General features: G+C 46.1%; 1 protein-coding gene across 2 annotated transcripts in view; it reads right to left on the bottom strand.

Moving 5' to 3' along the window:
• LOC143923717 (uncharacterized) overlaps positions 1–26,919 on the bottom strand; it is an 83,743-nt gene extending 56,824 nt beyond the window's left edge. The window contains exons 1-5 of one of the 2 annotated variants that reach the window (XM_077447527.1): positions 26,763–26,919; positions 15,397–15,768; positions 11,572–11,628; positions 4,275–4,571; positions 1,782–2,120 (exon numbers count right to left, since the gene is read on the bottom strand). In XM_077447527.1, coding sequence (XP_077303653.1) covers positions 1,782–2,120; positions 4,275–4,571; positions 11,572–11,628; positions 15,397–15,673 — 970 coding nt within the window. In that variant the 5' untranslated portion in view covers positions 15,674–15,768; positions 26,763–26,919. The remainder of the gene's footprint in view (positions 1–1,781; positions 2,121–4,274; positions 4,572–11,571; positions 11,629–15,396; positions 15,769–26,762) is intronic. The other variant, XM_077447529.1, reaches the window with a different exon arrangement.
• Positions 26,920–27,167: the final 248 nt, after the last annotated feature.

Raw genomic sequence — 27,167 nt, 5'->3', positions numbered from 1 at the left:
CTAGATCAAACCTTGAGGTATTTTTTTTTAATCCTTTAAAAAAGCAATGTCCTTTCTTGTATAAGAGAGGTATGGACTCCAGAGAGAGAGAGAGAGAGATATCATTTTGCCCCCCTTTACAAATCATTAGTAAGACCTCATCTGGAATATGCAGTTCAGTTTTGGGCTCCAGTTCTCAAAAAGGATATCGGGGAACTGGAGAAGGTGCAGAGAAGGGCAACCAAACTGATAAGAGGCATGGAGGAGCTCAGCTATGAGGAGAGATCAGAGGAACTAAATGTATTCACTCTTGAGAAGAGGGGATATGAACACCATGTATATATACATAAGGGGTCCATATAGTGAACTTGGTATTGAGTTATTCACTTTACGATCAACACAGAGGACAAGGGGGCACTCATTACGTCTAGAGGAAAAGAGATTTCATCTCCAAATAGGGAAAGGTTTCTTTACAGTAAGATCTGTGAAAATGTGGAATAGACTCCTGCCAGAGGTGGTTCTGGCCAGCTCAGTAGATTGCTTTAATAAAGGCCTGGATTCTTTCCTAAATGTACATAATATAACTGGGTACCAATATTTATAGGTAAAGTTGATCCAGGGAATATTCAATTGCCTCTCAGGGGATCAGGAAGGATTTTCTTCCCCTGCTGTAACAAATTGGATCATTGGGGTCTTTCTCCTTCCTCTGGATCAACTGTGGGTATATGGGATTGTATGATATTATATTTTATATATATATATATATATATATATATATATATATATATATATATATATATATATATATATATATATATATATTTTTTATTTTTTTTTGTTTGGTTGAACTAGATGGACTTGTCTCTTTCTTCAACCTGACTAACTATGTAATAATTATTATAATATATATACAGTTTTATAGAGAGAGATAGAGATAGAGATAGAGATAGAGATAGAGAGATAGATAGAGATAGAGAGATAGATAGAGATAGAGAGATAGATAGAGATAGAGAGATAGATAGAGATAGAGAGATAGATAGATATAGAGATAGAGAGATATAGAGAGATAGAGATAGAGAGATAGAGAGATAGATAGATATAGAGATATAGAGATATAGAGATAGAGAGATAGAGAGATAGATAGATAGAGAGATAGATAGATAGATATAGAGATAGAGAGATAGATAGATATAGAGATAGAGAGATAGATAGATATAGAGATAGAGAGATAGATAGATATAGAGATAGAGAGATAGATAGATATAGAGATAGAGAGATAGATAGATATAGAGATAGATAGATAGATAGATAGATAGATAGATAGATAGATAGATAGATAGATAGATAGATATAGAGATAGAGAGATAGATAGATATAGAGATAGAGAGATAGATATAGAGATAGATAGATTTTTTTTTCTACCTCTGCAAAGACAGAGATGGATACAATGTACAGTATCTCTCTCGTCCATTCACAGAGACAGAAACCACAGGGTTGGGCTTCACAGTAACTGATCACTGTGATAGCCAGTCAGAGGCTATCCCAGCGATCGAGTTCTGGGTCCCAGTTGTTAGTATAGTATGTCATATAGTATAGTAGTATAGCCTCTGATAGCCAATCAGAGGCTATCCCAGCAAACAAGTTCTGGGTCCCGGTCGTTAGTATAGTATGGTGCCCGGAGATCGCGGTGAGACAAAGGGAGAAATGCAAATATGCGGCCCCAGGGGGGGGGGGAAACGGCGCCAAGGGGTTAAACTTTAGAATGGAGATATCTTTTATTACTGCTGGTATGTAATACTCACCCATCAGACTGAGCCGCCCTGTGCTTTTTTCAATGGCTCCCTGCAAAGAAGGATGCTGCACTCTGCATATGTACTCTGCCCCCTGGTGGACTCTCAATGCAGGTGTTATTGTCAGCCTTGCAGTACAGCTGTATGTATTATCTGTGTTTTTATTTGATGACGTTTTTTGGATGGAGGCAGAATCTTCGCACAACTCCCGGGTCTCCTTGTTCCTTCTCAGCCAGGTCACAGAGATATCATCTGGGTAATACCCCGAGATGTCACACTGCAGGGTGATGGGGGTGTCATGAAATAAGTGGGGTACTTGTACTTCTTCTACAGCTGGACGCCAAGGGAAATCTATCAGAGACAAATCAATATGATATAAACATATCACACCCACAGAATAAACATGATAAGCCTTAAAATAAACCAATAGTAACTGTACAAAAAGTAAGCCAGCACTAGCCATTTCTAGCTGGCTATATGACCCATGTATCTACTGCATCCAACACACACAATAAATATATTTAACCTCTTGCTTACTGGGCACTTTCACCCCCTTTATGCCCAGACCAATTTTCAGTTTTCAGCGCTGTCACACTTTGAATGACAATTGTGCGGTCATACAACACTGTACACATATAAAATTTGTATAATTTTTTTGACACAGATAAAACTTTCTTTTGGTGGTATTTAATCACCATTGGGATTTTTTATTTTTTTTTGCTAAAGAAACAAAAAAACATTTTTCATAGTTTTGTTTTAAAATTTTACAAACAGGTAATTTTTCTGCTTCACTGATGTGCGCTGATGAGGCTGCACTTATAGGTGGCACTGATGGGCACTGAGAGGTGGCACTGATGGGCAATGAGAGGCGGCGCTAATAGGCAGCACTGATAGGTGACACTGATAATGAGGCACTGATTGGCAGCACTGATGGGCACTGATATGGCACTGGAGGACACTAGTTGGCAGCACTGGTGGGCGCAGATTGGGACCAATATCCCTGTAACAGAAGCCGATAACTGGCTTTCTTCTATTCTCCTCACGCTAAAAGTGAGGAGAAAAAAAGCCAAAAATCGGCTTCTGTTTAATTCCATGATCAGCTGTCATTGGCGAGGAGTCCCAGTTTTATATTCTGCACGATATCAGTGCGAATGTTTATCTCGTGATGTGTGGCCTCTACCACCACTAAAGGTCCACACATAATATTTAGTAAATGTAATGCTACCAAAAGCTTCTAGAGACTGCAGAGATGCAACAGAACATGGGCATAGATTATGGGGAATGCTACAAGAGACAGTCAGAGACTGCAGAAATGCTACAGGAGGTGGTCAGAGACTGCAGACATGATACAGGATTTGATCAGAGACTGCGGACATGATACAGGATGTGATCAGAGACTGCAGACATGATACAGGAGATAGTCAGAGACTGCAGACACGATACAGGAAGTGGTCAGAGACTGCAGACATGATACAGGAGGTGGTCAGAGACTGCAGACATGATACAGGATGTGATCAAAGACTGCAGACATGATACAAGAGCTGGTCAGAGACTGCAGACATGATACAGGATGTGATCAGAGACTGCAGACATGATACAAGAGGTGGTCAGAGACTGCAGACATGATACAAGAGGTGGTCAGAGACTGCAGACATGATACAAGAGGTGGTCAGAGACTGCAGACATGACACAGGATGTGATCAGAGATGGCAGACAGGATACAGGAGATGGTCAACTTCCGCTCATTTTTCTCCTCTCCCCCTCTGGTGCCACAATTGGCACCTTTCGGTCTTTGACGGGTATCCTGTTCCCATTTCTGGGAGTCCGGGCCACGGCCCGTGACATCACTGTGGGGATCCCTCCTCCTCTCCTTGTCGCCAGACCAATAGGACAGAAGAGCGGGCCCTGCGCATGAGCAGTAGGGTTCCCGGTGTGAAGCCATAAGGCTACACTGCCAGGTGCCCTTACCCGCAATGGCTGCGGCAGCACCCGACAGCTGATGGAAACATCAGCTGCGGTCCCAACATCACTGGGTTCCATGACAGGTAAGTGTCCTATTGTTAAGAGCTGTCAGCTGCAGAATGTGGCTTTTAATTTATTTATTTTTTGGTGGGGCGGAACACCAGGTCAGAGAAGGCATACCTTCTATAAGAGAAGGTCAGAGACTGCAAACATGCTATAGGTGTTGCAGGAGACTGGAGATGTACTTTAGGAGACGGTCATAGACTGCAGACGTGTTACATGAGACTGATAAAGATCCTTGCTATTACAGCCCCTTCACAAATCTGTGAAAAAATAAATAAAAAATAGAAAACGGATGGAGAGCACATAAAGAGGAAGAATAAACTAAACCAAACCATTTTCCTATTAGAAGCCAATATTGTCTATAAGGGCCAGGGGGCTGCACATTGAGGGTACATTTATACCATCATGTAAAAAGTCTATGGCCCCCAGGATGCGGGTTGGGGGCCCGGGATGTACAGGATGGTGTGACTCTTCTCTCACCTTTGTCATCTCGGATACAAAGCTTTTCATGTCCGGTGCTATTGGTGTATTCATGTTCCCAGCTGACCAGCACTGTGGATCCGGGACTTCTGAGGACAGTCTGCGGAATGATGACCTCACTGCAGACGGTGAATAGATGATTATTTTCTATGTAGCAATCTCGGGATGATAAAATGTCAGCATCCTTGTTCTCTCCACAGGTCCATTGGAAGTGAAGATATCCCGGATAAAACCCCTCCAGAGTCAGGGAGTATCTCAGCTCGCCAGAATCACACAGGCTTCTTATCACTGGTCGGCCTGAAAAGGTAACCATAGAGAAAGTTCAAATATTATTTAATGATGTATGAAAATCAGAGCAAAGAAACATTCCGTTCTTCTCTAAAGAAATCACCACCCCTCTAGTGATGCGACATCTGGGAGCTCCATCATCTTTGCCCCCTCTTCTTTTGGATATGGGCTTTTCGCCTATCCTGATTGGCTGTGCCAAGATGGCATAAATTCCTGAAAAGTCTATCTAAACCCAAAAACTTAAAATGTAATATATTGCAACTTACCAGTCCTGAGATGTGATGGCTGCATTCGTTTTCTTTTTTTATAGTCTTAATATATATTTTTTCTGTACAGAAATACCTGTTAAAGCGGTTCTAAAGCCAACTTTCTTATTTTTACCTACAGGTAAGCCTATAATAGGACTTACCTGGAGGTAAAATTAACCACTTAAGCCCCGGACCAATTTGCAGCCAAAGGACCAACCCCCTTTTTGTGATTCAGCACTGCGTCGCTTTAACTGACAATTGCGCGGTCATGCGACATGGCTCCCAAACAAAATTGGCGTCCTTTTTTTTTCCACAAATAGAGCTTTCTTTTGGTGGTATTTGATCACCTCTGCGGTTTTGATTTTTTGCTCTATAAACGAAAATAGAGCGACAATTTTGAAAAAAATGCAATATTTTTTACTTTTTTGCTATAATAAATATCCCCCAAAAATATATTAAAAAATTTTTTTTTTCCTTAGTTTAGGCCGATACGTATTCTTGGTAAAAAAAAATCACAATTAGCGATTATTGATTGGTTTGCGTAAAAGTTATAGCGTTTACAAAATAGGGGATAGTTTTATAGCATTTTTATTAATATTTTTTTTTTACTAGTAATGGCGGCGATCTGCGATTTTTATTGTGACTGCGACATTATGGCGGACACATCGGACATTTTTGACACATTTTTGGGACCATTGTCATTTATACAGCAATCAGTGCTATTTAAAGTAAACTCCCCTATCGTTTTTGCCAAGGAAGCTGCCATCTTTGCCCCTGTTTAATCTTCAACTGCTATGGTGCTGCACATGTTATGACACCAGCCATTGGATAGTTTGATAGTTTGGCTGAGAGCACAGCCAATGTGCAGTTAGCATTCCCGGCATGCTTTTTTTTTTTTTAACTGTTTAAATCGATGGGTTTACTTCCACTTTAAATGCACTGATTCCTGTGTAAATGACACTGGCAGTGAAGGAGTTAACCACTAGGGGGCAGTGTAGGTGTTATGTGTGACGTTATGTGATTTTTTATTGTATGGAGGCGTGGCCTGGCATGTGATGTCACTGATCGTCTTTCCCTATAAAAGGGAACAGACGATTGGTGACAGCCACACAGGGAAGCACGGGGAGAGGTTTGTTTACACAGACCTCTCCTCGTTCTTCAGCTCTGTGACCCGATCGCAGGGACACCAGTGGCGATCGGGTCCGCTGGTTCAACGACCACGGTCACGGAGCTCAGGACTGGGCACTTAAAAAGCAATGTACAGGTACGTGCTTGTACCCAGCCGTGCCATTCTGCCGACGTACATCGGCGTGAGGCCGTTCATAAGTGGTTAATATCTCCTAAACCTGCACAGTTTAGGACAGGGGTAGGCAACCTGGGGCCCTCCAGCTGTTGCAGAACTACAAGTCCCATCATGCCTCTGGGAGTAATTGTAACTGCCAGCCTTGAAATGCCACATGGGAAATGTAGTTCCACAACAGCTGGAGGGCCCCAGGTTGCCTACCCCTGGTTTAAGAGATATTCACCCTACATGCAGCCTCTGACGTCAGCGGCACATGCGATATATATTGTAAAGTGCTGCGTAAATTGCTGGCGCTATATAAATCCTGAATAATAATAAATAATAATATGAAGGTCCACCGTATTGTGACGGAACTTCTGGAACAAAGGGCTCACGCACGCATGCGCGGGAGTGACGTCATCGCGGATCCAGCCACTCACAGCGCCGAAGCCCGCAAACCCAGACGGAACGCCAGGGGAACATTTAGGCCCCCTCAGTGGTGACCAGGCACCACTGTGGGGCTTAGTTCTTAGGTAAGTATTTCATAATGTGCTAGCATGTGATGAATACTAGCACATTATGCTGTTGTCTTGCAGGGGTTTTTTTTGTTTTGTTTTTTCAGGGGTTTACTACCGCTTTAATCCTGCTAAAAATTCCATGTCCTTGCAACTTCTTGTAAGCTCAACTAAAATCTTAAACTATCCCAGCTATCTTCTGTGAACTATAAGACCCCTCCTCCCCGCCCGTTGAACATTGCTGCTTTTCACAGAATACCTTGTATATTATTTTTTTCAATGAATACGAGGCGTTCTCTGATCGGACAAGGAGGAGAGATCAGGCAGTGATGTCATAATTTCTATCTCTTCCAATCAAAGAATGCCTCGTATTTATTGAAAAAAATAAATAAAATACAAGACCTTCTGTGAATGGCCGCAGTGCCGAGCAAATGACCCCCTCGTGATTGGAGGATCTAAGTTGGAGAAGTTGAAAATTTACTTACATAAATTCTATTTAAAAATGTTGAGATACATTGGAACCTTGGATCACGAGCATAATCCATTACAGGAGAATTTAATCCAAAGCACTCGCATATCAAAGCGAGTTTCCCCATAGAAGTCAATGGAAACAAAGAGAATTCGTTCCGCATTGACTTCTATTGCATGCAATACCGCATGTGGCCAGAGGTGGGAGGAGGGTACCGGAGAGCCTCGGAAATACTCGGGGACAGCTCGGCTGAACTCGGAAAGCCTCGGACAGGCTCAGAAACACTCGGGAACGGAGTTCCAAGTGTTTCCGAGTATTTCCGAGTGATTCTGAGTATTTCCAAATGGTTCCGAACTGTTTTGAGTGTCACTGGCGTCCCCGCACCTCTGACCAAATGCAGTACTGCACACCCCATTAGCTTGAATTCTGCTCATTATAGTCATAATAAAAAAAAAAAAAAGTTGCTCGTCTTTCAAAACACTCGTTAACCACGTTACTCGTTAACCAAGGTTCCACTGTATTTTATGGGGCACATTAGCATGAGTAGTGTTAAGGCAGCCTATTAAAAATGAATGGGCTACCAGACATTATGCTCGTGACGACCCTGGTTTCCACTAGCAAGAATGTCCCTGACAAAGCCGTTAAACTTGGACAAGCTAGGTGGCATACAGAGACTCTGATTCATTCAATGTCTTAGTTGGCCATTCATTTTAGATTACCTATAAACTTATACTGGGAAGTCCCACACATTCTGATTCATACCCTCAATGGCTCTTTCAATAAAGCAGAGACTCCGCCGAGGTCTCAGCACATCACTACCTTGGACCGCCTGGTGTATCAAGACCTGACAATCAGTCTATCACTTTTTTTTGTGCATTCCTTATGCCCCCTCTCTCTTCCCAATCCCCCTTCTCTTCCTCGTTCCTTTCTATATTTGAATACCCTATAGCAGTGATGGCTAACCTTGGCACCCCAGATGTTTTGGAACTACATTTCCCATGATGCTCAACTTCACTGCAGAGTGCAATATGATTATTATTACTTGATTTATAGATGCTATAAATTAAACTGATTAACCCCTTCCCTACCGCCGCACACTGATATACTTCGACAGAATGGCACGGGTGAGCAAAAGGGCGTAAAGATACGTCCCCTTTAAGATGTGGCATTGGGTGCTCTGTGACCACGGGTCCTGCAGACTTGATTTCCGCTGGGTGTCCGCGATTGTGTCACAGGGCGGCAGAATGGGGAGATGCCTTTGTAAACAAGGCATTTTCCCGTTCTGCCTAGTGACATGACAGGGGGGATATACTGCTCCCTGTCATCGGGAGCAGTGATCGCTGTCATGAGAGTGGAAGCCCATCCCCCCACAGTTAGAATCACTCCCTAGGAGACACTTACCCCCTTGATCGCCCCCTAGTGTTTAATCCCTTCCCCGCCAGTGTCATTTACACAGTAATCAGTGCATTTTTATAGCACTGATCGCTGTATAAATGACAATGGTCCCAAAATAGTGTCAAAAGTGTCCGATGTGTCCACCATAATGTTGCAGTCACGATAAAAATCGCAGATTGCCGCCATTACTAATAAAAAAAATGAATAATAAAAATGCCATAAAACTATCCCCTATTTTGTAGACGCTATAAGTTTTGTGCAAACCAATCAATATACAATTATTGTGATTTTTTTTTTTTTACCAAAAATATGTAGAATACATATCGGCCTAAACTGAGGAAAAAAATGTTTTTTTTTATATATTTTTGGGGGATATTTATTATAACAAAAAGTATAAAATATTGTTTTGTTTTTTTTTCAAAATTGTCGCTTTTTTTTGTTTATAGCGCAAAAAATAAAAAACGCAGAGGTGATCAAATACCACCAAAAGAAAGCTCTATTTGTGAGAAAAAAAGGACACCAATTTTGTTTGGGAGCCACGTCGCAAGACCGCACAATTTTCAGTTAAAGCGACGCAGTGCCGAATCGCAAAAAGTGCTCTGGTCAGGAAGGAGGTAAATCCTTCCGGGGCTGAAGTGGTTAAAGATATAATTAACCACTTGCTTACTGGGCACTTAAACCCCCCTCCTGCCCAGACCAATTTTCAGCTTTCAGCGCTGTCGCACTTTGAATGACAATTGCGCGGTCATACAACACTGTACTCAAATGAAATTTTTATCATTTTTTTCCCACAAATAGAGCTTTCTTTTGGTGGTATTTAATTACAGCTGGGAGTTTTATTTTTTGCTAAACAAACAAAAAGAAATGCAAAATAAAAAATAATAAAAAAATCATGTTTAATAGTTTGTTATAAAATTTTGCAAACAGGTAATTTTTCTCCTTCATTGAAGTGCGCTGATGAGGCGGCACTGAAAGGCTGCACTGGTGGGCACTGATAGGCTGCATTGGTGGGCACTGATAGGCTGCACTGGTGGGCACTGATAGGCATAGTTAAGGCGGCACTAATAGGAACAGATAAGGTGGCACCGATAGGCACAGATAAGGGAGTACTGATGGGCACAGATAAGGCGGCACTGATGGGCAAAGATGGGCACAGATAAGATGGCACGGATGGGTGGCATGGATGGGTGGCACTAAGGGGCACTGATAGGTATCACTGATAGATGGGACTGATGGGCACTGATAGGTGGCACTGATAGGTGGCTCTGATAGGTGGCACTGCTGGGCACTGATGGGCGGCACTGATGGGCACTGGTAGATGACACTGATGGGCATGGATATGTGGCACTGGGGTGCAGCACCATTGTTGAGGCAGATTGTGGGCACTGCTGGGTGGCACTGTGGGCATTGCTGGGTGGCACTGACGGGGGGCACTTATTTATTAATGAGGTGGCACTGGCGGGGGGCAGGTGGGCACTGGCAGGGCTGACCATGATCGGGACATCAGTGATCGGCTCTTTTTTTTCCTCCTCGCGCTGTCAGTGCAAGGAGGAATAGTAGCCGATTACCGGCTCCGTTGTATCACATGATTAGCTGTCATTGGCTGACAGCTGATCATGTGGTAAGGGGTCGGAATCGACCCCTTGCTCGGATCTGTGATCAGGCGAGTCTCATAGACTCACCGATCATAGAGCGCGCCGCGCGCCCCTCAGGGGGCACGCAGGCCGCTCGTGCACGGGATGACATCAATTACAAATTATTTTTGTAATTTGATGCACTATATTGTGCATTGTGGCAAACTACCACACAGGTGCATTCATTGGAAAATGAAGGTCACCGCAACGCACACTATCCCTTTCATGACTAAGCCTATTTTTGACATTTGGTGTTTACAAGTTAAAATCCGTATTTTTTGCTAGAAAATTACTTGGAACCCCCAAACATTATATATATTTTTTTAGCAGAGAATCTAGAGAACAAAATGGCGATTGTTGCAATACATTATGTCACACGGTATTTGTGCAGCTGTGCTTTCAACGTAACTTTTTTGGAAAAGGGACATTTTCATGAATTTAAAAAAAAAACGAAACAGTAAAGTTAGCCCAATTTTTTTGTATAATGTGAAAGATGATGTTACGCCGAGTAAATAGATACGAAACATGTCACGCTTTATAATTGCACGCACTCGTGGAATGGTGTCAAACTACAGTACCTAAAAATCTCCATAGGCAACGCTTTAAATTTTGTTTCCGGTTACCAGGTTAGAGTTACAGAGGAGGTCTAGTGCTAGAATTATTACTCTCGCTCTGATGATCGCGGCGATACCTCACATGTGTGATTTGAACACCGTTTACATATGCGGGCGCGACTTCCGTATGCGTTTTCTTTGCTGCGTGACCTCGCTGCAACAGGGAGCTTTAAAATGTAAAAAAATTTTCTTATTTATTTTAAAATAATAAATTGTTTAAAAAAAATATATAAATATGATCACTTTTATTGCTGTCACAAGGAATGTAAACATCCATTGAGACAGTAATAGGTGGTGACAGGTACTCTTTATGGAGGGATCGGGGGTCTAAAAGACTCCAAATCCCTCCTTTGCACTTCAAAATATTCAGATTTCTGTTTTCGGCGATTCTGAATACTGTATTTTTTTTAAAACCAGCGCCATTGGCAGCCCAGTAAACAGGAAGTGACGTCATGACGTTACTTCCGTGTTTACGATTAGGAGGCTGGAATGACGCTGCTTACAGCTTCATTCTAGTCTGTCCCTAGCCATTAGAAGTGGCTGTTTGTTGAACGGGGCTCCCGATGGAACAGAAGCCCCAGTAAGAGCGGTGGGAGGCGGCGGCTTTTTGCCGCATCGGTTGTTATGGCTGGAAGGCCGATCGCCGGCTCTAAAAAACAGTACCGGGATGATGCCTGCACCTGCGGGCATCATCCCGCTATAACCCCCGAGAGCTGAGTATGCACATGTGCGTACGCTCGGCGGCAAGGGGTTATAGAACACAAGTTCTAATCATTCACCGATCTATCCAAAGCTTTAAAAAAACTTCCATTCTTCTTTCTTACACCCTTTTAGCACACACCTCCTGCTCACCTGTAGGGGCTGCAGTTTTTTCTTCCTCTATTTCACCCATCCTTACAAATCGATCTACTGGAAATCAAATATTTAAAAAAATTAGATAAGCCATCAAAGCAACCAACAAATGTTAAATAGAGCCTATGTTTCGTTTTACAGTATCTAACTTTTCTTGACCCCCTCCTTCTGAACATGCCAGTTCCCTAGCTGTCATATTGATCCTCTGGTATTGATCTTAAAACGTTACTCAGAAATCAGAATAAAGTATTTGGATCAGTAGTTTCCGACTTGAAGGTCAACTTTCTTTGTTGCTTAGACCTTTGGAGCTCTATTGCGTATAAGGTTCAATTTACTAAACTATAAAAATGGTGGTAATCAATATTTTTAGCACTTATAGCATAAAAAAGAGAAAATGGGGGATATTTATGATATGCAGAAGACTAATCAATTATAATAAAAAATATAGATTGTATCTGTTCTATGTATCAATCTGTGAGGAGTTGTTAATCAGTCTCTATAATGAGCTCTAATTTGTATATTCAGTATCAATTTTGACTCAACCTCACAACAAAATCAAATTAAATGAAAAAGTCTCAGATAATTAGTATAAAGGACAAAAGTTCACATACCGGTTCAATCCAATTATTGCAGATCTGTATGATGTGTGTGCATGTGATAACACTGGACCAAAGAGAAGCGAGGCTTGGTTTTGATGGATACACAGTGAGGCCTCCTTCAGAGGAACGAATACGTAATAGATAGACCTTGTTCCAATGTCAGGCTGTTAATTTTCAGATAGCGCCAAAAGTAATGCTCAGCAGGTGGCAAACTCTGGGAGGGGTATTAAAGAGGAGGGCCGGTTTAAAAAAAAAAAATTAAAAGTCAGCAGCTGCAAACACTGTAGCTGCTGACTTTTAATAAGCACACTTACCTGTCCAGGGCGCCCGCGATGTCGGCCGCCCGAGGCTGACCCGTCCTTCGGTCTCGGGTCCTGGCGCCACCATTTTGGCTAAGGGAAACAGGCAGTGGAGCCTTGCCCGTTTCCTACTGCGCATGCACGAGTCGCACAGCGCTTTGTAAATGGGGCGCGCTGTGTTCTGGGACACACAGTTCCCAGAAAACAGCGTGACCCATTACCCAGAAGAAAACGCACGGAGGAGAGAAGAAAGAAAATCTCCGCAGAGGAGGAAGAGGCAGATTAGGATGATGTGCCTAGCAACAGGCATTTCTGGTAAGTAAAAAAAATATTTTTTTTTCAGATTTTTTTCTAATTTTTAATGGAATTTTTTTTTTCAGGGTGGCCCTCCACTTTAAGTGAGTGCAGAGTACAAAAGTTCATATGACTGAGAGGTAATTTTTAAATGTTTATTGGTTAAGAGTAGGGATGCACCAGAACATTCGAACGGAACTGAAAATTCGTACAAACTTTAGAACCCTATTAAAGTCTATGGGGCTCGAACGTTCGAAATCAAAAGTGCTAATTTTAAAGGCTAATATGCAAGATATGCAACAGACAACACCAGCAATAAGGGGTATCTTCAGGTGTATGCTGTGCTGGAGGCACACAACACTCACTTTAACTCCTGCAGATGCCTGTATTAGAGAACACCAGCAATAAAGAGTAGATACAGGTGTATACTGTGCTGTGCTGGAGGCACACAACACCCACTAACTCCTGCAGATGCCTGTATTAGAGAACACCAACAATAAAGGGTAGATACAGGTGTATACTGTGCTGTGCTGGAGGCACACAACACCCACTAACTCCTGCAGATGTCTGTATTAGAGAACACCAGCAATAAAGGTTAGATACCGGTGTATACTGCGCTGGAGGCACACAACACCCACTTATGCCGCGTACACACGATCAGACTATCGGGTGGACTTAGTCTGGCGGACAAACCGCCGTAAAGTCCGCCTTTCCGAACGAGCGGACCTGCCCGACTTTTCCCGGAAGAACAGAAGGCCAGAAGACAGCGACGACAGAAGACCGGGCCACCGTTTGTAAAAGAGCTAGAAGAAGGTGCGGAGGCCTGGCAAGAAGAACCGAAGAGGGGGACAAGACCCCCGAAGTCGGAAGAAGAGGGTGGCGACAAAGAAGAAAGCCGGGCTCCTCCGCTAATAAAAGAGCTAGCAAAAGAGCAGAAGATAGCGGAGGAGTCCCACGAGAAGACCCCCAAAGACGGAAGAAGACCCCCGGAGCTGTGCAATAAACTATTTTAACCCTTGTGTGTTGTGTTTTTTTATTTTATTTTCACAGGTGAATGGGTAGGGGTACATTGTACCCCATACTCATTCACATAGGGTAGGGGGCCTGGGGACCCCTTATAAAAGGGGGCTCACAGATTCTGATAAGCCCCCCCGCCCGCAGACCCGGACAACCAACAGCCAGGGTTGTCGAGAAGAGGCCCTTGTTCTCATCAACATGGGGACAAGGTGCTTTGGGGTGGGCCGCGTGGCCCCCCTTCCCCAAAGCACCCCCCCATGTTGAGGGCACGCGGCCTGGTACTGCTCAGGAGGGGGGTGCTCGCTCGTCCCCGCTCTCTTTCCTGACCGGCCGGGTTGCGTGCTCGGATAAGGGTCTGATATGGACCTCGGGGGGGGATCCCCACGCCGTTTTTTCCACGTAGGGCTTCCCCTTTAACTCCATACCAGGTGACGGGGCCAGCGACGCTTCCTTCGCTGGTCCCGGCTAGCGCAAAATGAACTGACTTTTCTCCGTGCGGGAAAAGTCCATTAATTTCAAAAGTACGGCGGACTAGCGCACACGCGGCCGTATTGTCCGCCGGACTGAGAGTCCGGCGAACATATTTTGGTGCAAAACTACTTTCTTAGTCCGCCGGACTTTTGGGTAAAAAAAAGTCAGCCGGAGCCCACAAACGAGCGGATTGTCCGGCGGACATTAGCTTACTATTACTATTTATTGTTTGAACTACATATGAATCCTTGAAAAAGTGGACTATGTTGTAAGAAATACATTGGATGATACTATCATGTGCAGGATAATCTTTTAATCTTATTTAAAATGTAACAATAAAAATCTTGTTCCTTATCAGCAAAAAAATATAGGCAACAACTTATATTCCCCCCTGGAGAGTGTGGGTGGTCCTTGTGTTTCAGAGGGGTAAGGAAAATATTATATTATGTGGGTTTTTTTTGTTTTTTTTCACTGATGAGGACATTATTATATGATGTACGTGTCATAATTGTATACATATTGCATATTTTTCTTTTTAGATTTCCTTTTTTTTATGTTTTAGTATGTTTATTATACTCTTGATTGGAATCATTTTATGATCTTGATGTACAGTATATGGTCCTGAGAAAGCAAGTTGTCCCAAGAAATGTGGAGACCAATCCATATCATCTTGGCAATCAGAGTGTTGGAACCTACTTACTCTGTTGTGATCATTATCTGACCTTTTGTCTTAAATTTATATTGTGGTATCTACGTCTAACTATTTTATGTGGAATGGAATAAAATGTATTTTATTACCTATAAATGTCATGTGTGTTGGACTTCCAATGGCATATGTAAAGTCCCATCTATACATGTTTGGATTTGCTTTGATATTTTTGGGATGATGCCCAAGGAAGTCATTTTTAGGCCTCATGCACACTGGACGTTTTTACAGCTGCCGTTTTTTATAATCCACTCTTATCTTTGGGTGACTACTTATAAAATTTTTATCATTATCACTTTTTCTCTCAGTGACAACAGTCACAAGGACAAACATAAAAGGTGAATCTCCCCAATGGAGAACACAGACAACAATTACAACTTGATAAGGATTTCAACACTATACAAAAAAAAAAGACTTTAAATGTTGTCTTATTTCTCACCTTTTTTTAAGTCTTGGCGAAGTTCTTCTGCCACCAGTTTCTCATTGATGGCATCAAGGACTGCCAATGTCACCTCAACCCCGTAGACATCCTTGTAGTAGGTTCTGATAAGATCAGCCACATCGCTCTGGTCCTTGTCTTCTAGTTGGCTCCTTGGGATCTTTCTATACAACTGTTTGATATCAGTGTCATGTAACTTGGCCTGGAACTTTTTGAATCCATCCTTCTTCAAGTTCTCCAGAGCTGTCACCAAGACGTCCCTCACTGTTACCCTCATCTTTTTATAGGATGAATGTCACACAGTTCCATTGCCATGAGTCTTCATTGGTCTCTTTTTCTTCCTCTATCATGGTTGCAACATCATGTCTGGGACTAAATAATGAAAAAATAGGCAGACCATGGTTACAAATTCTTAGCTTGGAGAGCTTCCGAAAATGAAAACCTTTTCACCATACACTAGCTCCAACATTGGATCAGAACACAAACCTTAAATGATAACTAAACCCAAGAACAAAAATGTTGTATAGTGCAGTTTACTAGACATGTGCATTCATTTTCGTGTGAATGCATTTTCGTCCGAATTTCAATTTTCGTTATCGTTTTAACAAAAGATAACGAACGTGCACAATCCGAAAACCGAAAGATCTGACATAAACAAATGCTTTATTTATGTTTTCATTGTGACAACAGTTCAATATGGATAGGAGATTTGACATGACACTGACAATAGTGATCTGTGTCCATCGAAATTGTGGTCAAATGTGCCTAACCTTAGCTCTATTAGTCCAAGATTATTCTACATAGAGAGAAAAGATTCGACATAGAGAGAAAAGAGTCAACATTATAGAGACAATAGCAAAAAAGGTCGAATGTGCCTAACCTAACTCTATTAGTTCAAAATTATTCGACATAGAGACAAAAGATTCGACATAGAGACAAAAGATTCGACATAGAGAGACAATAGCAAAAAAGGTTGAATGGTCCTAATCTAACTCTATTAGTCCAAAATTATTCTACATAAAGAGAAAAGATTTGACATAGAGAGAAAAGATTCAACATTATAGAGACAATAGCAAAAAAGGTTGAATGTGCCTAACCTAACTCTATTAGTCCAAGTTTATTCGACACAGAGAGAAAAGATTCGACATGAAGATTCGAAGATGCAGTCGCCGCGAGCGGACATTTATGGTCTAATGCTCCGCCCATAGGCTATGTTGGTTGACTAGTAATAATAATTAATAAATATATTTATTACTAGTGTCATACAACATTAGAATTCTAATATAGCTAGTAGGCGGAACATTTGACCCGAAAATGTAAGATTGCCACGTCGTACAGTTTTGCCGCTCCGTCGAATCTTCTTCGAACTTTCGACAGACACCATCAGCCTTCAATGACAGATTCAACCTTAATTATTTTGGATTTTCAGACAAATGCATTTTTTAACTAAACTAAATAAATACAGGCATACCCCACTTTGACGTACACAATAGGGTTTATTTACTAATGCTGGAAAGTGCAAAATCAGGCTCACTTCTGCATAGAAACCAATGAGCTTCTAACCCCAGCTTCAAATAAGCTTTGGTAATAAAACCTGGAAGCTGATTGGTTTCTATGCAGATGTGAGCCTGATTTTGCCCTTTCCAGCTTTAGTAAATAAACCCCATTGTGTACTTAAAAGTGGGGCACGCCTGTAAAAACGAATTTAGGGAGTAACTAAATAAATGTATTTTTCGTCCGAAAACTAAATTCCGAAACAAAATATTTCAGTGTGCACATGTCTACAGTTTACTAGTCCTTAGATGTGATGGCTGTATTCATTTTCCTTTTTCACACTGAGAACATTTTCGGCAAGTACAAAAAATACCCACTGATGTTTCCAGAAGTTCGGTGTCCTGGTCACTCTCAGAGAGTTATTATCTTCCTTCTGTAAACTACAAATCTCCCCATTTCCCACGTAGTGGTGATGAACAAGGGCTGATTTGCCTGAAGTCAACTAAGGCTTCCTCCATAGATACAGTGGAAGGGTAGGTGCACCTCCAAGGGGCATAAAGTGTGTAATTTTCAAATTTATGAGGTGAAAATAAAGGTGAGAAACCATCATATGCCATCACCTCATCTAAGGACTAGTAAGCCTCAATATATTAAAGTGGTTGTAAACCCTTACAAACCACTTTGACCTACAGGTAAGCCTAGATTAAGGCTTACCTGTAGGTCCAAGCAATATCTCCTAAACCTATATGGTTTAGGAGATATTTGCCCGAAAACGGGCACCGCTATCTACGGCGCATGCGCCGTAAACAGCGGCGCGCAGGCGCACTGAGCGCGGCATTTCCAAGAATGGAGCTGCCGCGCGTGTCGGCTCCCGTGCGCATGCGCGGAGTGACGTCATCGCGGCTTCGCCGAATGACAGCGGCGGAGCTGCGAGACCCCACCAACAAGATGGATGCGGCGGACTACAGGGGACAGCGGCGACTTCGCTGGCTCCTGTGTCAGGTAAGTGACACATAATGGGCTACTATGCGATGCATAGTAGTTCATTATGCTTTACCTTTGCAGGGAATGAAAGAGGAAGTAAACTCATCAGGGTTTACTTCCTCTTTAAATGTATGTTCTTGGGGAACACTAGGAGCCTATCAGATGTATTGCAGGGAAATTGACATTTTGATAGGCGGAAAGAGCAGAGAGAAAGAGAGATAAGGTAACTGGTCTGAACAAGTTTATTCCCACTTGTATTGGGAATACAGAGACAATAATTCACTCCTGAAGTATATACCCCCTTCATAAAGATGTATATAGGGGGATATTTTTCGTATGCACATACTGTACTAACACCAACACATGAACAGATATGGTGTATATGTAGAAGAGAGAAATGTTTCAATCTTCTCAAATTCTTCTGTTTAGAAACATAAGCAGTGGCCCATTGCATAATTGTACACATGATCGTTTCTATCCAACCCATTTCTTGGAGCAATGTCCACTTTCTCAGGGGTGCATTTGCAGTTCAGTAGATAGAGCTAAATTCCTGTAACAAATGTAACTTGACCAGGGTAGTCTAAAGGTCCCTTTTTTACCTGTTACCCATTCCACTCCAACCTCCACCCCATTATCAACCCATAAAGTAAGAGACCACACCTTGCTTTGGAGTAAAATGGCCATAACAGCCTTTATTACGATACTCAAATACTCCAATCAAAATATATATAAATATATCTATATCTATATATAAATAACCAAACAGTATAAATATAACCATAAATATAACCATATCCATATAACCATAACCCACAACTGGTAACGAATAGCATATAGCTAACATGGCCGGTCTGGTGATCTCTGACGGTGACCCATAACTTTACCAACCAACTTTACCAACCAACCAATCACTGCGGTACCCACTTGTAACTTTTCCAGGCCTCCAGCTGTGACCGCTCGGAGACAACCTCCGCAGTGACAACCATAACGGTATTCCCTCCAACGTTCAGGAATACACCGGAGGGACCCATCCTAGCAATGGGCCCCCCACCCCATATCAGATGACTTCTGATTTACCGCCAACCGTCAAAGACCACCAGACACAACCGCCACAGCCCAAAAGGGTGACTCCCTTACCCTTGAGGGCCACCCCACACCCCCAAGGCCATGTGGATATCCTCCTGCAACCCCAATGACCACAAGTCAATCCCCCCATCCGACAAGTGAACCCCATCCAGTCTCAGGTACATGCCCACATAACCTTCCAGTTCGCAGTGGCGAACCACGATCCCACCCTGTTGGGCCACAAACCTCCCCACCACCTTATTGACCCCCATAAGGGTCCTATGGATGCTCGCCACCGAACGAGCCCAGCGCCAGGCCGTCCTCGCCACAGTGCCTGACCAGTACAGTACCCGGCAAACGGAAGCGCAGCCGCATGAAATCGGACTTGCCGTCCGCAATCAAATCTCTAACCCTCCGTACCCCCAGGTCGTTCCCCCCCGCATGGATTACCAGCACCGCCGGGGGACCGTCCCGAGACACATGTCTCTCAATCTCCTCCATCAACCGTCCCCACCGCATTCCAGGGATACCCGACCACTGCAAGCATGCCTCCCTCCGGGAAATCCCAAGTTGCCTGCCCTCGGGCCGTTGATCACCTCTCCTGGCCCCCCAACATACGTAGGAGTGCCCCACGATCCAGACGAGGCGAGCCGGACCTCCATCTGAAAAGAAAAATCAACAGCGTAAACAGCCCCCACCCAGTAACACGGCATCCACCCCGACAGGACAACAACCACGCCAGCCCCCCAAACCCAGAGGAAGCCCAAAAGATTTGTGCAGGCGTGCAACCCTAAGAACATAATGTCTGCTCGTTACGTTTTTATTATTCCTGTGTCATGTAAAGTTTTTTTTTGTTTTTATTTTTTTTTTTTTTTTATATAGACCATCAAACCACCAACGGTGGCCTAACATAAGAACGAAAACGCCGAGACTCCCCTCTCCCTATCCGGCGCTCTGCCGCCTCCTCCAAACCGCACCGGGCCGCCTCCGTGGCAGCCCCTATCCGGAACGAATGGGACGCAAAATCCCTCGCAACCAACCCCACCGCCCGCAAGCACTTCCGAAACACCGAAACAAATTGGTACTTAGACAAAAAAGGACCCACCCTCATGTCACAGGAAAGGGCCCCCCCCCCCCCGTCTCACTGCCCGAAAAAACCCGCACTGCCACCACCGGGCACACTCTGGAACCCGGCAACGCAAACAGGGACACCAGAACCCCCTTTGCCCAGCCGATCCCTTTTGGACCTGCGGAGCCAGAGCCCCATCCGATCAACTGCAACTCGAACCTCCCCAGCCAACAAACCCCCTGCCACCTTCTTGGACGGGCCAACCAACTCCCCAATCCTAAACGCCCCATAGACGGCCAAAGAAAACGCCGCTGTGAACAGCCGCGTCTCATATTCCAAAGAGCACACCCGCTCCAGCTGAGCACAGATCGCCTGCAAGATGGCAAACGTAACCTGCCTCCGCGTATCCCTCGTCCCGTGTTGCCTCCCACAACCCTTCAGCGCCTGACGAACCCAAAAAATCCTAAGTCCAGGCTACCACCCGCAACAGCTCAAACAAAAAACGTCAAAACCGCCATATGCCGACCGAGCGCAGAAACCAACACCCCCCGTTCCATATTCCGGGCCACAAATTAAAGCACCAACAACCGCCAATCGGAGCCTCGATCACGTACCCCAGCCTCCCGAACCAGACCTGACCTTGCAGACCAACCTTGGAATAGGCCGCCCAGGTGGGCGCACTCACAGACTGCCGGATCCATCCGGCGGCGACTCCAATGGCAACCCCCAAATCCACTCCGGGCAACGGGCCGCTTCCGCTTCCGCGCCGGAGCCCGCTCCCTGAACCTGTCCCACTGAAAACGAGACGGAGTCAGCCCACTCGAGTTCCACACCCGGTATGTACACAGCGTAAGCAAAAACATTCAACTGTAACCAACGAAGGACCAACTGCCGCATCAACCGTATCCCTCGAGGGGATGAAGCCGACACCCGGTTCACCACCTGCACAACCCCCATGCTGTCGCAATGAATGCGCAACTTCAGATTCCTACACTCCTCCCCCCACAGTTCCAAAGCCAACACCACCGGAAACAGTTCCAACAGAACCAGATTGCCCAAAAACCCCGCCGTTCTCCAAGCCTCCGGCCACGGCTCCGCGCACCACTTGCCCCTGAAAAACGCCCCGTACCCCGTATAACCGGCCGCGGCCGTGACCAAAGCCAAGTCAAAATTGCCGACCGGGCCCGCCATCCACCTGGCCCTCCCATTGTATGAGCCCAAAAAACCTGTGCCAAACCCGCAAATCCATCCGGTGCTCCCTTCCCAACCGCACAAAATGGGTGGGAACGCTGACGCCCGCCGTAGCTGCCGACAGCCGCCGGCAGAAAATCCTTCCCACGGGAATGACCCTACATGCGAAGTGCAGCTGACCCAAGAGCGACTAACATCCACAACTGTACCTTGCGCCGGCCCCGAATATCCTTAACTACCCGCTGAAGCTCCACCAACTCGTCCTCCAGCAGCCGGCACTCCATCCCCCGGGAGTCGATCACGATCCCCAGGAAACTCAGTTCCGACGTCGGGCCCTCCCTCTTATCGTCCGCCCAGTGAACCCCAAACCTGCCCGCGATGTGCTGCAACGTAGACAGAAAATCGCACACACAGCGGAGGCAGGCGGGCCCACACATAGGGAGTCAGCCAAATAGTGGACAACTGACTCCAGACCCGAAGCGTCCCTCACCACCCATTCCAAAAAGGAGCTAAACGTCGCACAGTACGCACACGAGGTCGAGCAACCCATCGATAGGCACATAGCCACTAAATACTTGTCACGCCAGTGGCACCCCAACAGCCGAAAGCTATCCGGATGAACCGGAAGCAGCCGGAACGCCGATTCCACATCGGTCTCGGCCATCAGCGCCCCCCGGCCCTAACGCCGCACCCACCGTACCGCAGCGTCAAACGAAGCGTAGGACACCGTGCACACCTCAGGGTCACTGAAATCACGCACGGAGCCCCCGATAGGAAAAAAGACAGGTGAGGAATAAGCCGAAACTGCCCTGGCTCCTTCTTGAGGACCACCCCCAATGGGGAAACCACCAAGTCGGGCCACGGCTTATCCCCAAATGCCCCCCCCCCATGCGCCCCCACGCCACCTCCTTCCGCGGCTTGTCATCCGCCACCCACGGATGTTCCAATGTGGACTACAAGTTTTCCGCAACCCGCGGCACCTCAGGCAGCGAACACGGAATCCTGAAGCCATCCCGAAACCCCGCCACCAGCAAACGCGCCGCCGCCCCGTCCGGATACCAACTTAGAAAAGGGGGGGGGGGGGGCATCCTTGCCAGCATCACCGGCGTCGTCCCCCTCCGGCGCAGCATACCCGACTCGCTTCCCCTTCCGGCAGCACCGAGACCACATGTGAGTCCCGCCGCAACCGGAACACCCGTGCTTGAACGTGCACGCTCCTCCGAACTTGCAGGCCCCCACGGTGTACTGCCAGCAAACCCCCCCACTTTGTTCCGGCCGGCAGCCCCAAGGTAAGCGCACTCCTGCCCCCCCCCCCCGAAGAAACTGAGATGGGGCCCCCCGCCAACGACAGAAGCCTCATCCAGAGGCTGATGTCCTTGTGGTCCCAGCGCAATTCCGACCGCACCGCCTTGCGCTGCCGGAACTGCTCATCGTACCGGAGCCACGCCACCCCCATAAACCCGACGGGCCTCCCCGATCGCCTCCATATAACAGAAAAAGCGCCAAGCAATGCTCGGGGCTCTTCCCCCCAATGACGCCAGCCAAAATGGCAAGCGCCCGGCGCCAATTGGAAAAGTGCGCGGTATCAGCCGATACCGCCGCTTCCCCCAGCGGCCCCTCGAAGCATACATACCCCGCACACCGCGCCGCGTCGGCCAACCGAACCATGTCCGACCGCGCCACCGAATCTTGTTTGCCCGCGTCAACCCCCGATGCCCCGCCCCCCCTCTGTAGACGGCACCAAAGGTGCCACCGGCGCCGTACACCCCGGGGTATCAAAGGCCACCCCGAGGCCCCCCGCCGGGGGAGCCACCCATGGGGTCGCCAACGACGGCTAGGCCTGCCCCCCGGTCAAAATGCCCCGCCAAGGCCCGCAACTGCCCCTGTCCCGCCGATCCCGCACCACCTGGCACCGCCGCCGCAGGAACCCCCGCCACCCCGCGTCCCAAACCCCAGGCGTCACTGGCCCCCCCGCGCCCGCCCGCACCACCCCCCAACGAACCCTGCAATGCCTTAGACATAACAACGCATCAGGGGACTCACCTGGCTGACCCGGAACGCTCCTCACAGCCGGACCGGTGACATCTCCCCCTGGAATGGGTAACTCCTCTGCATCCGACAACTCCCCCTCGGACCGGTTCTCCTGGACCCATGGTGGCGGGGGTGCAAGCCCCCCGGGGGAAGAGACCCCGGAAGCCGAATCCACCACCCGCATAGGTGAGTCCGCGCCCCCGGCTGATTCCCCCGTGACAGCCTGGCGAAGTGAGCCAACCCTGCCAGCCCCTGGGACGGTGGACCATCGGGCGCTCCTCACATCCATCCGGGTGGAGCAGCCTGCAGGCGGACCACGAACCTGCCCAGGCTTACTGGCTGTCCCCCTGCTCCGGGCCGCTGAATCCCTGTGAGAGCCAGCCCGAGCAGCCATCCCTCACCCCACGCTGTGTCCTGCTGCAGCATCCCCCCCCACTGGCTCCTAAGCCGCACGCCGGCCGCGTGACTCACCCGCCCCACCCCCCCCCCCCGGGCCACGCCGTGAAGGCCGCTCCGGGCCCCCTGAGTCCCCCTGTGTCCGTTCGGCTGGGGGGAGCGATCCATCCTCCCCAGGGCTGCTGACTACCCGAGGTGGCAGAGGGTCCGGTCCAGATGAAAAAATGCGCCGGAGGCCGTGACCTCCGCACGCATTGCAAGTGCTCACCCCTCCTCAGGTCCGGTCCCGATGTCCCCGCCAGGCCTCCTCGCTGCTCCCGCAGCCACTCCGGTCCGTGTTCTTCCGCTGGCCGCCGCAGGCCCGCCAGCATGGTCTCGTCGGCCGCCATCTTCCAGAGGAGCAGTGAAAAAACTGCCTCCTCTCTCTGTCCCCTCCGTCGAACTGGACTTTGCTCCGCCCACTCCACCTCTTATAGGGATCCTCCCCTGTCCCCACACTCACCACCAGCTCCTCCCCCTAAGGCTAATCCCCTTGCAGCTTAACCCTTTAGTTCTATTAAACATCCCTGTCATGCCCGGCCCTCCATTACTTCCCTCCTAGTCCATTCACTCCGGGCCTCACTATTTAATAAGACATTCTACACCAAGAGCAGAGTGTCAGAGAAGTCACCCCTTAGGAGGCACCTAGTAAGAAAAACTGGTGCCCCAGAGTGAGGGAAAGGTAAGGGGTAAGGTTGGCCCAAAAAGGAGACCATTAACTTGTGCCAACCAGGCGCCTGCCATGGGAGAAAGTCCCTTTTATACTGTATGTACAAATATTGAATTTAAATGATGGACTTGTATACTGGTTTATAATGGGTCAACCAAGCATATGTGAAGTAACACCTCAACCTTGTCTTGCTGTATCAGATGGATAGTCTGTATACACCCCGACAATGTTTGAATGAGGAGGTTCCACTTTAATCAAACAAATTCCCAACAAACAGCAAACATCATAAAGGAAGGGCGCTCCCGAACATGTATGTAGGGAATAAACGGCCACACATAGTGTAAAACTGTACAAAAGTGTTTTATTGTAAAAACAGATGTACACTTATGCCCTGTACACACGGTCGGACTTTCCGAAGGAAAATGTGCGATTGGATCTTGTTGTCGGAAAACCTGACTGTGTGTGGGCTCCATCGGACTTTTTCCGTCGGAATTTCCGACACACAAAGTTTGAGAGCAGGATCTAAAATTTTCCGGCAACAAAATCCAATCGTTTAAATTACGATCGTGTGTAGACAATGCCGACGGAAAAAGTGTCACGCATGCTCAGGATAAATTACGAGACAAAAGCTATTGGCTATTGCCCTCGTTATAATCCCGTTGTACGTGTTCTGCGTCACCGCGTTCTGAACGATCGGATTTTGTGCGACCGTGTGTATGCAAGATAAGTTTGGCCCAAGATCCATCTGAAAAAATCAGATGGATTTTGTCGTCGGAATGTCCGAATGTGTGTACAGGGCATTACACAAGTCGGCTTGATAAGCGCATATAAAATACAAAGTTGCATCAGGAAAGAGACTGCAACGGCTCACGAGCGTCATCGGACACGTTTTGCCCTATTGGAAATCATCTGGGGTGTGATTGGACAAAGCGAGAGCCAATCAGCGAGTCTGGCGAATGCGATGTCCACCGGGACCTGCCGATCGTTCTGAGGAGAGGCAGAAAGGCTGTTCTGCCAGAGGGGAAAATAGAGATCTTGTATTTCTGCTAAGCAGAAACACGGATCTGTTTTTCTTTAGTGAAAGCATCCCCCACACTGTTAGAATGCACCCCCTAGGGACACACTTAACCCTTTTATCGCCCCTGATGTTAACCCCTTCCCTGCCAGTGTCATTAGTACAGTAACCATGCATATTGTTAGCACTGATCACTGTAATAATGTCACTGGACCCCAAAAAGTGTCAGTTAGTGTTCGCCGCAATGTGCCAGTCCCGCTAAAAATTGCTGATCGCCACCGTTACTAGTAACAAAATAAATAAATAAAAATATCCTGTAGTTTGTAGACGCTATAACTTTTGCACAAAAACCAATCTATATACGCTTATTGGGATTTTTTTCCAAACATATGTAGCAGAATACATATTGACCTACATTGATGAAGAAATTCAATTTTTTTCTTTTATTGGATGTGTTTTATAGCAGGAAGTAAAAAATATTGTTTTTTTTTTTTCTAAATTGGCAGTCTTTTTTGGTTTATAGCGCAAAAAAAAAACAAAAAAAAAAACTGTAGAGGTGATCAAATACCACCAAAATAAAGCTCAATTTGTGGGAAGAAAAAGGACATAAATTTTATTTGGGTACGGGATTGCACGACCGTGCAATTGTCAGTTAAAGCCGTATTGCAAAAAATGGCCTGGTCAGGAAGGGAGGGGTAAACCTTCCCGGAGCTGAAGTGACTAAAGTGCTATTAAACCCACATCATAAAAAAAAAACGCTATTCATACTCACTACATAAATAGATTTCTGTATTCTGCAAAAAACCTGGTTGGTGTCAATGTGAAGTTAATGACACCCCCAGTTCGGTTCGCAGATCGCAGTGCAGGAAGCGGATCGGATGGATGTGAACACCCATCCGATCTGATTCCAGTGCGGACCAAAAAAGGGTCCTTTAAGGACCCTCAAGAGTACAGCGGGATTTTGAAGGCGAACAAAGAAAAACCTTATTTGATAAAATATAATTTGAAAAATATATTTTTTTCTTAAAATATGTATAAAATACATTCTATGCAAGAAAAGAATCTTTTACATGCAATATATTTTTTAACAAATTTATCATTTTTGTACAAAAAAAAAGGGTCCGGCACCATTCTCGATGCAAATACGATGCAATTTCAGCCATACAGTTTGTAAGGCTGAATTTGCATCACACAGACATGGCATGTGATCTGTGCAGCGTCATGCGGTTCGAATCACATGTGACATCTGTGATTGCCCAGTGTGGACCCAACCGCCGTCCCGGCAGAGCAGTGTGACCTGCACATATCACTTGTTAGCTACCTTCTCCCATTCTCCAGACTAATGTAACTATCAGTTCATCAAGTTATAAAACATTATTATTATTAATTCAAATTCTTTATTCCATACCGACCTTCACATTCATTCCACTCTTTAGGCCCTGCTAGTAAAGACTCATACAGACATTCTTCGTACAGCACAAAGCTGAGGCTGTGTTGCCTTTGTATTATCTGCTGGTCTTCTGCCAGATCCTGTCCCCATAGACGGCCCCTTCCTCTAGTTATACAATTATATCCTACCCACATGGGAGGCAGGGCCAGATTAACAGCATCATGGGCCTGGTGCTGAGGATTTTGGTGGGCCTTTTTTACGGAAACAAAATGAAAATGCAAAAATGTTTTGCTAAAACAAATTAAATATACTTTCACCAGTAATATCGGCCGTGCAGCCTTTGAGCAGCAGGAACACCCCCAATACCACCTGCTATGCGGTCTCTCAACAGCAGCAACATAGGAGACCACATTTCCAAACTGCCATT

Source organism: Lithobates pipiens, unplaced genomic scaffold (assembly GCF_037356315.1).
Source record: "Lithobates pipiens isolate NorthernLeopardFrog02 unplaced genomic scaffold, aLitPip1_a1.2 Scaffold_22, whole genome shotgun sequence".
NCBI classification, from domain to species: domain Eukaryota; kingdom Metazoa; phylum Chordata; class Amphibia; order Anura; family Ranidae; genus Lithobates; species Lithobates pipiens.
Note: the sequence above shows the minus strand (reverse complement) of the source record. Positions and strands in the feature narration are given on the sequence as shown.